Source organism: Pristis pectinata, chromosome 9 (assembly GCF_009764475.1).
Source record: "Pristis pectinata isolate sPriPec2 chromosome 9, sPriPec2.1.pri, whole genome shotgun sequence".
In the NCBI taxonomy this organism is placed as follows: Eukaryota; Metazoa; Chordata; class Chondrichthyes; order Rhinopristiformes; family Pristidae; genus Pristis; species Pristis pectinata.
In genome coordinates this window covers 70,890,932-70,904,177 of record NC_067413.1, presented here as the reverse complement: position 1 = coordinate 70,904,177, position 13,246 = coordinate 70,890,932, and the positions used below count along the sequence as shown (strand labels likewise).

At 38.4% G+C, this 13,246-nt stretch overlaps 1 protein-coding gene across 1 annotated transcript in view; it reads right to left on the bottom strand.

Moving 5' to 3' along the window:
* Positions 1-13,246, bottom strand: part of sntg1 (syntrophin, gamma 1) — a 92,883-nt gene that overhangs the window by 70,715 nt on the left and 8,922 nt on the right. The window contains exons 2-3 of the mRNA XM_052023510.1: positions 8,083-8,217; positions 2,762-2,818 (exon numbers count right to left, since the gene is read on the bottom strand). Coding sequence (XP_051879470.1) covers positions 2,762-2,818; positions 8,083-8,217 — 192 coding nt within the window. The remainder of the gene's footprint in view (positions 1-2,761; positions 2,819-8,082; positions 8,218-13,246) is intronic.

Genomic DNA, 13,246 nt, shown 5'->3' with positions numbered 1-13,246 from the left:
TTTGGAAGTGGCAACTCTAATCACAAAATTCCAGTTCAGATGTTTTCATTTCAAGTCTTCATGTTAGCAGCAAGTAGGGACCCTTTTTATTAACATGTATGGATTTCATTATTCTACACTAATCAAATGAAAATGATTTTTCAACCAATCATCAGTAATGATACCACAGCTGTCATGACTCTTACATCAATAAATCACAGGCAGAAACCTGTTATTTATGATAGCTGTTCTTGGCACTTTAACAGACTGAAAATTATATAATACTATCAATGTTGTCAGATCTGAAGCAGACATTTTTTGTTTTCCTTACAATGCAAAATATTGCCTTGGTAGCAATATTTAGTTGATAGCAGTGAATTCACTTAATGGCAACACATTCTACTCTGCTTCTTGATATGTTTAACACTATGGACAGAAATGCTGACTCTAGGATGTGTTATACCATTAATTGTGCCAATATTACTATTATCCATACTCTTCCAGCATAATGCAAGCTCAACAGAGCTCCTTGTGCACATTTGCCTTTTCCCTTAATCAGGTCTTTGAAACAGAAGCAAGCTGCAGCAGGACAAATCAACACAGCTGTGATCAAAAATTGTGATTATCCTTGACAGTACAATCTTTTCTTTTAACTTTTTTGGTGGATTCTTTTTTATTTTCATTTCTTCCAGGTGAGCTAGAATTTTTCTGATTTATTCTCTGTTCACAGACGACAACTAGATCTGTTACTTACTAATCTCTCTCACAACAAGCTGCTCATTTCATAAAAAGTAAAACTGCCCTAAATTAAGAACAATAACAGTTAGGTTTAAAGACCAAAAACAAAATATTTTCAGGCATGCTGCCAGCAGTATAAGCAAAGAAAATGAGATCGGGTTTTTTTGTCTACTTCCTCATTTTATACTGACACATACAATTTTTTGGCTGCATTGCTAACTGGAAGTAGATACATTCAGTTATCTTACAATCGATGGAACTTAAATTCACCTTGGGCAGAAGTGCAAAACACGAATCTTTCACCCCCCACCACCCCCCAACCATGCTTCTTTTCTTCCCTTTCCAAGCCTATCTCTCTTTTTTCTACCCTTTTTTCCCCCTTACCTTTGACCCATCCCCCGGTGGATCTGCTCTCCCTTCCTCCCCCGCACCTGCCTATCACTATCTCTTACCTGCATCTACCTATCACCACCTTGTGCCCAACCCACCTCCCCTCTTTTGTCCACCTATCACTGCTCTGCTTTTCCATCCTATATATTGGGCTTCCCCTTTTCCTATCTTCAGTCCTGAAGAAAGGTCCTGACCCGAAGCATTGACCCGCCTGCTTTTCTCCACAGATGCTGCCTGGCCTGCTGAGTTCCTCCAGCATCATTGTGTTTTTCATCAGGAGTCTTTTTTAGCTTCTGTGCTACTTTCTTTTCCAATAAGTGCAAAAGTAGGCTCCTGATTTTCCTCTTGCCTGTTTTGTGCCATTGCTAAAAAGAGATTTTCTTTTATGGGGAATAGTTTATTATATGTTTACATTTCTGCGAGAAAGGTATTTCTAATGTCCTTTTGTCACTTGTCATAGGTGCATGTGTCTCACCACTCTGTTTCCCCATGTCTTTTATTGATATAAAGCAAAATTAGATGAGCTACTGACTGCAAGTGGGGTACAAGATCATTATTTTTAAAGTCATTTTTTTTCTGATCCAGAAATAGCCACCAGGCACTGCAGTATAAAAATGGTGAATGCCAGATGGTTTTATCTGATCTTTACAGAAGATGAAGGCTAATTGAGTCATGTGCAATTCTTTACATCTGTTTCAAGCTGCATTAAACATCACAAGCAGCTACAGCTCCCTGAGGTCTTAAAAATCTTCTAGATCCTGAACTTGTGCCAATCTACTCACTTTGCTTTGAATTACCAAATGTAACATTTAAATTCAAAGATTATATTTTTTAACATGTAGTAAAAGGTGCAGGTATTATACATCTGAAAAGCTGTTCAACAAGCTCACTCAGAATCATTTTAACATGCAGAGAGCTGAGTTGTTAATCATCTATCTGTTTTTGGAGCAAAATGTCAAAGCTACTTTAAGGTCTGATCCTCCTTGAAGTGGGACCAATGAGCGGATGACAGAATGCATTGACTGTTTTAATCCTGAAAAATTTTAGCTACCTGCTATACTGAGCCATTTGGTGAAGTGAGATGGGGTGGTGGGGTGCATGACTTATTTAGCCAAAAGTATTCTGTGGAACAAACAAGAACACTTCATCATTAGAAAAAAATACAAATGGCTTGAGGTGATTGATAAAAAGGCCAGCAGATCCTTTAAAGGCATTTGCTTCGGTTTCTTGATGGCATTTCAATTGGCAGAGGCAGTGGCTGCCCATGTAACTATACAAATTGTAATCTGGATCCCTAAAAATGATTTAGAACCATGAGTTTCATCATTGAAAGAATTAAGAGCTTAAGCCACCATGGATGTCATACAATCAAACAAAACCATCTTTGGAAACATCTTCTATTCTAGGAAGGAGCTTCACCCCCAATGACCCATGCTTTCAGGGTTGACCAAGCCATATATCTAGGAGGTTCCATGGAGTATTTGTTGGTAAAACTCTGCTAGAATAGAGAGAAGCAGAAACCGCCTTTATGTGAAGAGAAATAAATTCTATTTGGTCAAACTGATCTGAAATTTTTGGGCAATATCAATACTGAAAAACTTACACTAGATATCAAATAAAACTGTTTCTGAAATATTTAATTTTAAAAAGGTACCTTTATACTTAGCCCAAATCCACCAATTGTCTGTCTTCTAATTGTAACAGTTCTTTCCTGTAGAAGGATAATAATAGTTAGTATACGTAATTGCATAAATCAATGCAAATCCTAAACAATTCTCACATAATATAAAAAGTCAGGTTCAGCAGGCAATATGTATGTTTTCTGACAATGAATCACAAGAACCTTTAGTGATATTTTATGAGACCATAATGGCAGTGGGGTTTTTTACTCATTCTCATGGAAACTCTTAGTCAATGAGGGAGATCTCACCCATTGACAGGATCTTCCTTTTCATTGGCGGGGGATTCAATCTATGATAATGGTAGAGTTGCTATCCAAGGTCTAGTTCCATTTTCAGACACTTGCTAGTAAAGGAGGGTGTATGTTGTAGCCACAGAACAGTGTCTATGATGGATATTGAAGACAATGCTTTTAGTCTTCCTTATTATCACTCAGAGAAGATTTTTGCTTATCCAGTACTCAATGTCAGTCAAGGTCAAAACAGTGGAGGTTGGTGTTAGGCAGGATGAATGGTCTGGAGAATGCTGATGAGGGTGAGCTGGGTGTCTTTAGTGCACAGCTGGAAACTGATGCTATATTTTTGGATGATATTTATTTCCTAACATCAGTTTACCATAAGGTGTCTTTATTTATTCTGAGGAAAATTGGCAATGCTTTCTTTAAAGTTATACCTCTCAGCAGTAGAAGTAACAAGTTTTTCAGACAGGTCTATTAGTAAAGCTTAATCTCAAAGGAGTCAACTTGCCAGCCCTCTCACTGGAGCAGAGAAAATGGTCAAAAGGAACAGGTGGTCTTCTTCTTTGCCACATACAAGGTAAAAAACAATCTGGGCAACTTCAGCCCAATTCTCAATAAAGAGGCCATCAAATATGGAATGAGGTCACAAATAAAAAACTATATTCAAAATAACAAAATAGTATTTTTTTAGGTGTGTGGATTCATTATTTCTTGAAGAGTGGCTGGTTTCCTGAAAAAAATAGTTTGGCAAATATTGGCCCAGATTTTCCTTGGAAGTTACAGCTACTGCTTATGTTTTGGCATTAAATTTGCCATGTAATTGTCAGGAAGTTGAAGACTCAGGTGCTGGTGTCAACATCCTGAGAGATTCCCTGGTCAAACCTAAAGCTGAGAGGCCAATTTCCCACAGTTTCCCAGGAGCAATCCCAGGGAATCTGTCCACCAAGCCTGATTCTGGTTAGTTCTGGTAGAGGTTCAGTGATCTATTTATTTGAACAGAGAGTAAAGTTTGCAAAGGAGAGAGGCGAGGTTCTTCTAATTTACACTTCTTTTATCTGAGTTGAATTAAATGCACTCAATTTTTTTCCACGTTTTCTGTGTTTCTTGTTTTTTTTAAGTTTTCAATAATATGTTTAATTTTTCAACAGTTTTTGAATATTTGTAAACATCAGAGCTATTCAGAAATATTCAGGCTGTTTGCTAGGCTTGGCAGCCTGTGCACTGCACAAGGTCTCATCTATCAGGTTAGAATTGATTTTGAAGACCAGATTGCTGATGGAAGATCCACTTCAGGGGAGTAGTGATTGTGGGCAGTTTTCTGTTCTTTGACTAGGGAGGAAAAGAATAAAAGTAATCATGTGTTATTTTGAAATACAAATGCTGCATCTGAACCTAGTGAGGACATTGGCACAAGTATGACAAGGTAACTGAAGCTGGACGACAGAAGATGCAAATTCCAATCCAGCTCTGGAGGTAGCAACTTGCTACAAAGAAACAACTACAGCTGCAAAAGATCTAGTGACGATAAGTACATTTGTACTAGAAATTGTGTAGGTCAAGTTCTTGGTGCCGTTCCTATGCAATAGACTTTGCCCAGTAATTGCAAAGTGACAGGGACCTTCAACATTCAGAACCTAGAATATTATAGAACCATTTTTTCATAAAATGCCTTTGTGTTACAAGGAGAATATTAGTTCCAGTTCAAAGCTCATTTGTATTACTATCTCATTTTGGCCAATGTGCCAGCTGTTCTAACATGTTTTATACCTGGTTGGCTGGACAAAACATCTATTATGTGTCAATTAGTGATGCATCTCTACTGAAGCTTCCCTTTTATCTTGTGTGCCTAATCAGTGGTTCTATTGGTTTTGCTAATGAGGTTCACTTCAGCCATATTTATAAAACTAGTGAATAAATTTCTGTTTGGACTGACAATTGTCACTAAGTGTCATCAAGATGGTGACAGGAACATTATTGATAAAGTGAAGCAAAAAACAAAATGCTGGAGGAACTCAGCAGGTCAGGCAGCATCGGTGGGAGGAAATAGACAGTTGACATTTCAGGTCAAGACCGACATGAATTGTCGACTGTCTAATTCCCTCCACAGATGCTGCCTGACCTGCTGAGTTCCTCCCATAGTTTGTTTCCTTTGCTCCGGATTCTAGCATCTACAGTCTCTTGTGTCTCCATTGTTAAACTTCATTAAACTTTAGTGGGTGTAAAATGGGTGTGACAATAATAAATTTGGCACGAGGAAGGCCTCACCCCCCAAACTGAATCTATCCCGGGTCATTATAACTATTCATCAACCTTTTGTTGAGGTTACCCTGCTGGGAACCTGAAATGACTGCAGACCTTATTTCAGCAGTAAAATGAATACTTTCCCCTATATCCGGTCCTGTTCCTTAAAAGTATTTGACCTTACAGCTACCTTTTATCCAACTTTCAGGCTCCACCCAACTCTCGTGTGGGACACTCACTGACATGTTTTCTCTTCTTGCAGGAGAAAGTGGCACGTCACAGGAGACAGTGGAAAATGACTGGAGGAGACAACACTGATCACCACTGTTACAGCTGAGAAACTGATGATGAGGGTATTTGCCTACTCATTCCCCTCCATTCCCCACTGTGCACATCCATAGGCCCTTTGGAATTCAAAGCTTCTGATGGCAGCACACTGATCTTCCACCAGAGTGCCAGACCTGTATTGAGTCTGTTTGTGATACACATCTTGCTTTATGCTCTCCACTCATTGCAATCCAACTTTAGTTTCCTTTTCATTTCAGATTCTCAAGAATTTGAGCCTTTTGGGTCAGGAGCCAAAATGGATAAAGACACTGAAAGTGAAGAGAAACGATTTACACACTTATGCTTGCAAGCTGGATCATTTGTGCTGCCCACTTTTCAGAGACTAGGATCAAGCAAAGATCTTTATGGTGTGAGGCGATGGACACAAGTTTGCAAGAATCGGCTTGGGACACAGGTTTATGCAGGTGTGAACTACCCAGAATGCAATATCACATGTTACTTCAGCTGCAGATGAGGACTTCGAAGTGTTGAGCCACAGAAGAAGGCTGGGATTACATAGAAGTAAATGCTTGGGTAATTGCCAGGCCTTTCCCAAAGCTCACATAGGAGGGCAAGGAACATGGAGAACCAATTCAGCACCCACGACATCTAACAAATGGAGATAAATCTTGCAGCTGAGGTCTGGGTACAGTGAGCCTCAGTGATATTTCTGATGCAGCAATGCATTGCTAATAGCCAGATTTTTTGCAGCAGCTCAAAAGGAACCAAATACACAACAGTTAAGATCTAATCAGCTTGATATGCAAAGTCATGCTTCCTTTTTCTGCCTTTGATTCTGTGATTATGGCTGGCAATTGGTAATTGGTTTATTATTGTCACATGTACCGAGATACAGTGAAAAGCTTTATATGCATGCAATCCAAACAGATTGTTCTATATATAAGTACATCGAGGTAGCACAAAAGGAAAAAAAGCTACAACAGAACGCAGAATATAGTGTTATAATTACAGAGAAAGTGCAGTGCAGGTAGACAATTAAGGTGGAAGGGCCATGATGAGGTAGACTGAGAGATCAAGAGTTCATTTTTATTGTACAAGAGGTCCATTCAAGAGTCCTATAACAGCATGATAGAAGCTGTCCTTGAGCCTGGTGGTACATGTACTCAAGGTTTTGTATCTTCTGCCCCATGGAAGTGGGGAGAAGAGAGAATGGCCAGGGTGGGACGGGTCTTTGGTTATGTTGACTGCTTTCCGGAGGCAGCGGAAAGTGCAGACAGGGTCAAGATTTCTATCATGACCTCCTATGTATTGGTTCTCACTTAAGATGAGGTAAAAGAACTAGTTCCTGAAGACCTACAGTTGATATGGCCTCCTGATGAATGGTCTTTTTCCTCATGCACATCGAGCTGTTTGTTCTGCTCTTCAAGACCTCTCTTCAGTCTTTCATATTTAACTCCTAGAGAAAGCCCCTCCAAGTCACTCAAGACTGGAAGCTACTTGTTTCAGCACAGCCAAAGCACTCCCTGCAGAGTATTCAAACATTACACAAGCATGGGAATTCTGAGAAAATGTATATCCTGTAGGTAGTTCATGATCCATAGTGGGCAATAAGGGAGAGGGGAAAATTCTTTACTCCATTTAGCAACATGCTCAGATGTACCAAATTAAAACAGAGGGCTAGGGTGTCCGGTTGGGAAATTCTAGCTCTGGCTTCAAATCAGTATGATAGATAATTTGATTCACAGTCTGCTTGGTCTGCATGGTACTGGCAATCATTAAGTATGCAAGCACAAACTCATTAATCATGATGACACCTGGCACACTTCTTGTCACAAGTGTTTGCATGTATTCTGGACCCCATTATTTTAGTGTTGGGTCTGGACATCGCTAAAAAAAATTGCAAATGTTGATCCAGCTTCTCTCAGAATGCCCCCTGACATAAATAATGAAATGGGTTATTGACTGATTCCTGCTATAACAGGAGTATATACATTTCCTCTCTCATGTCTTGTTCAGCCTTCTGGTGCACTGCAATGGTAGATTTAACATCTAGCAAAAAAAGGACAGTGAATTGAGTATGAGGGAGGAATTGTGCTGCATTCAAGACTGACATCAAGCAGGAAAAAAATTATGCTTAATCTTCAACGAACCACAAAACTCCTTCAACAAATACATTTTTCCAAATGTAAAGATCACATTGAAATTTATCAATGTCATATGAATAAGCTGTGTGTGATTAGTAGTTCCCTTGTGCTAACACATGCTGTTTTATTCTCCAAGTTGCCATGGAGGCACAAGGACATTATCATCTGAATCCCTAAAGTGTGTCATTTATTTTCTCTTCTGCACACTGACACTATTTTTTGTTAACCACAAAATATTTTGGACATTGATTCATAGAAAGTTGAAAAGAGTCTTGCAATAAATCCAGTTAAATAAATGAACTGATCCAATAAGTGGGTACTATTCATTCTAAATAGCAAAGACATCAATTATTAACATTTTTGATAGAAAAGGATATTACTTACATTGGAATAGAAAGCTTCACTCGACACACAGATAACATCTTGCTCCTGAATTGTTAAGATGTCCTTTGCTAAGTGCAATCGCACTTCAAAGGGCTCTTGAGAACCATCTTGTAGCAAACAAATTCCTGTCTTTGTCTTGAAAAAAAAGGAAAAGATTAAACTGATTTGAAGCAAATTTGAGACGTTATTCATTATAAGGAATACCAGTGTTCTGTGAAACCTCAGATTTGAAACTACAATAGGCAGGATTTTTCATCCTGAAATTAACAACTGATACATAAGGCATGCACCGCAGTATAGATTATGAAAACCTCAAACACTCATCGTCTTTGTACTTCAGATGAAAATTATTATGCCTCTCCTCACAAAACATCAGGTATTGTTTTTAATATATTCAAATATAGAGGCAATTAGTCAGGAGTTTTTCTGCAGGATGTAGTTCATGTAAAATTTTGACCCCCCTGATGTAATCTGATGCCCACTTTTTCACAGGTGATCAGCACATTACCAACTATCCTGCATTATCCTTCTATCACACTGAGGACAGATGGTCTTTATCCTTCTGATTAGTAAAACATGAAACCTGGGACAATAGTTGCTGGCAGACATTGCCTGAGGATAATTATGAAAATGTGCTTATGGATCTAGGGCACAGTACCTTCTGTGATTAGGCTGAAGAAAATCAAACAGCTTTTTCTGAGAATTCCACTGCTTACTATGGTATTTATGAACAGCTCCTTATGCCTGATGTCTGCCTGGTGAAAGCACTGATTAAGCTTTGTAATTGTATACAACTAACCATTCCCCTAGTTTGGGGAAATAAGTAGGGGAATCAGTGGGGTTTTGAGATGACACATCAGACAATGGAAGTTTGGATCTATATTACTTTGTGTTGGCAGATGTGGTAATGAAAAATCATAGCTAAGCACCTAGAGCAGTGATGAAGGGAAACATTGGTTCATAAAGTCATATAGTACAGAAATAGACCCTTTGGAGCACTGAGTCCACACTGACCATCAAATACCTAATTGCTCTAATACTACACTAACCCTGTTTTATTCTTTCCATGTTCCCATCAACTAAACGTCTAATTCTACCTCTCACCTTTACACTTGGAACAATATACAGTTGCCAATTAGCCTACCAATCCACACATCTTTGGGATAAGGAAGGAAACCGGAGAACTGGGAGGAAACATGGTCACAAGGAGAATGTGCAAACTTCACACAGACAGCGGTGGAGGTCAGGATTGAACCCAGATCACTGAAACAGTGAAGCACAGGTCCAATAGCTGTACCATTGTGCCATCCTGGAAGTATGTTGAATACTGATTTCCACAAATTAAAGTTTGAAAATGGCAGAAAATTAAAAAAAATAAGGGAATTCTGAAGAATAATCAGGAAGGGCATAAATAAATGTAAAGTATTAGACGATGTGAGAAAATTAGGAAAAGAACAAAAGTTAAGAAGAACAATTTTCTTTTACTAAATTAGTAATAAGATTACATGGAATGAGTGGACCTAAATGCTGAAGATGAAGCTAGCTTGTAGTGAAGAGTGAGGAAATAGCAATGATGTGATGTAATTTCTTTGTCTTAGCTTGCACAGATGAGGTTGAACAACTTTTGAAGACTTTAATATGAAGGGAAAGTTTATTATAAAGCTCTTAAAACCTAAGATAGAAAAAAAATCACTGGGACCACGCAGTTTATACCTGAGGATTCTAGACAAGGAACATTGGAGGGTCAATCATTTTCTAAGCTGTTAAAGGATAACTGATTGTTGCTGAGGACAAGAAAGTGAAGTGAAAGCCAGTGAGGGGAATTAGGAAAGGTGGTTCAGGTTGAGAAAAATGGATTGATTTTGTTGGCAATATATTGAGTTAAAACTTATTGGTTAGTTCTTGTATTTCTCTTGTAAATTCAAGTAAGTTCAGGACTTCAGTGCTTGGGAGTCTCAAACCTGATGACAGACTCTTTACAAGAGATCTAAAAATACACTTCATCACTAGACTCCATATGGAATCCAATGACAGGACACAAAGTTTCTGAGATGCCCATTACTATTAGCATTGGTTTATTATTGTCACATGTACCGAGATATAGAGGAAGTTATCCATAGTGCTAGCCATCCATACTGATCATTTTAAAACATGAGTACTTTGAGATAGAATAAGGGAAGAACAATAGCTGAATTCAGATTATAGTGTTATGGTTACAGTTACAGAGAAAGTGCAATGCAGGTTGATGATAAGGCACAAGGGCCATGTTATGGTAGGTTGTGAGGACAAGAGTTCATCTTTAACGTCCATTGGGACCGTTCAAGAGCCTTACAACAGTGGGATAGAAGCTGTTCCTGCGCCTGGTAGTGCGTGTTTTAAAACTGTTGTTTCTCTGTCCAATTTAAGGGGGATGAATGCCCGGGGTGGGTGGTGTCTTTGATTATGCTGGCTGCTTTTCCGAGGCAGCAAGAGTGTAGACAGAGTCCATGGAGGGGAGGCTGGTTTCCATGATGTGCTGAGCTGTGTCCACAACTCTCTGCAATTTCTTGCAGTCTTGGGCAGACCAGTTGCCATACCAAGCTGTATCTGTAAAAACTGTTGAGGGTCAATGGGGACATGTTGAATTCCCTCAGCCTTCTAAGGAACTAGAGGCACTAGTGTGTCTTCTTGCCATAGCGTCTCTGTGGTTGGACCAGGACAAGCTATTAGTGATATTTACACCTGGGAACCTGAAGCTCTCAACCATCTCCACCTCAGCACCTTGATAAATACAGAGGCACGTGCTCCATCCTGCTTGTTTTATTTCTGGACAGCACTTTTAAAATTAACGAATGGTAGTCATGTTCTGCCCATTTGTGCATGAGAATAACAAACAGATTCCTGCAGTCTATGCAAGACTCCAATTAAATTATGTATGTGGCCTGGAGACACAAGAGACTAAATGCTAGAACCAGGAGGAAAGAAACCGCTAGAGGAACTCAGCAGGTCAAGCATCATCTGTAAAAGGAAGTGGACAGTCAACGTTTCAAGTCAAAACACTTCATCTGGACCCAGGCATCCTGCCTGAAAATAGAGTCATAGAGAGTCATAGAGTTGTACAGCACAGAAACAGGCCCTTCGGTCCAATTTGTCTACGCTGACTGTGATAAACTTGTATTATGCAGTACGACTAACATGTGAATCCTCCCCAATGCATGCCCTCCTTAAAATGTCCAGAAACTTTTCACAAGAACTCCATTATCATTATTCTTCTCCAACCCTGCCACACACCTAAGCCTGATCTGCCAGCCAACAATGTACAAGAGTTACATGATCTCCTGATCCCTCACAGCCAGTGAACTGCAGCAAGACACTTGCAGCTCACTGAATGCATCCTAATGAGATGGTCTCTAAAATGGTTTGGAGCTTATAACATCTGATTCAGCGTGTTTATGGCAGATTCTGAAATTTCACACCCTGCCATTCTCTCTTCTAAAGGGAGTGATCTATTCACAGCCAATTCTATGTACACGAGAGATAAAGGTGAAATTGCTACCTTTTGAAATTATATGTTTTGTAAGTCTGTTATCAGCATGGTCACAGCAATACCTAAAGTACATTCCCGTGCATTCCTATACTTAAAGTACATTCTATCTCGTCCTCAGTTACAACTTGTTGATTAAAGTGGTTAAGAGATACAATAATTGGATTTACTATCAATGAACCAAATCATTAAACAGAGACCCCCCTACAACGTTGTGGAGAGGAGTTACAGGGAAGCCACCACAATCTGTTTTTGAACACAATCTGTCTTTGAACAGAACAGAACCAAAGCAGCTCTAATCAACATTTCTGTGCCAAAGTGAATGCTGCAGAAAAAAAAGCTCTAATTATTCAGTTGCAAAGAATGTTTTATATTCTGTAGTTTTGTATGTTTTTAATTATGTAACTAAGTATACATTCTTAGACTTTTATATTTTGCTTTAACAAAGTTACTTGAACAGAAAATGTCTGAGGCTCACCAATCCCACTCCTGTTTTCTGTAAGTGGATTGCAAAATCCAATCAATTAATACTAGACAGAAGAATCATTTCTGAGACTTAATAGCTGAAGGACATAAAGACAGCAAAGGGTTGACAATTAAAAATTGCTCCACAGTGTAATCTTGGGGAAAATCAAGTTAACCTTTCAGATCGATGATCTTTCATCAGAATCTGAAATGTTAACCCTGTTTCTCTCTCTATAGATGTTGACTGTTCTGCTGACTAGTTTCAGCCTCTTCTGTTTTTATTTCAGATTTCAGCAGTCAGTATTTTGGTTTTCTAGCATTCATTTAATTAGTTGTTTATATTTAACAAAAACTAACGGTATAACATTGTACTGTCTTATTTGGCTCTCCAGTATGGTTTAAAGCTTGGATCTCATTAACTATGAAAACTCTATAAATACTTTTATAGAGCATTCTACATGTTTGTATTATACATGTTTGTATTTTGACTTGCACTCTCTTCAAAGCATATGGAGAAATACAAATGTATACATTTCTAAATATGAATTCAACTTAATTTGCATTTAGTAGTACACTCCTGATCAGTTAACAGTGCATTAACATGTCTTAGTGTAAACTTCAATGCTTTGTTTCAATGAATATTAGTTTCTAACAAGTTAGGCTTCTAGTTACATAATGCATTGGCAACCAATTATCTAATGTTACATGGCATCAAATGCATGTTTCATAATACAACCTTTTACCCTAATCTATTGTATATAAAAAGTCATAAATTCCTAAGCTGCACTTATAACATAAATTAGACATGCAAACAGGTCGCACTGCAATAGTCTTTTTTGTGAATGGTGGTATTATATGTTGCTGTTCTGTTTATCTTTTTCCAGCTCATCAACCTCTATTAAGGAACAATCTCTTTGTTCTAACCAACTCTACTTTTGTTTCCTAAACTGGTGCAAGATGTTCAAAATAAAAAAAATATTATAAGGTATTAAATAGGGGCAGAATGTAAAATGAGGACTAAATTACAACTGCATGGATCAGCCCCATTATCTGTCTCTCTTTCACATCAATTCACTTGAAAATTGGTCTTGATTCCAGAAGATAATAATGATTTTAGATGTTTTCATCTGGCTATTTTTCAATCAAAGAAAACATGTAAATACAGCATGGTTTTGG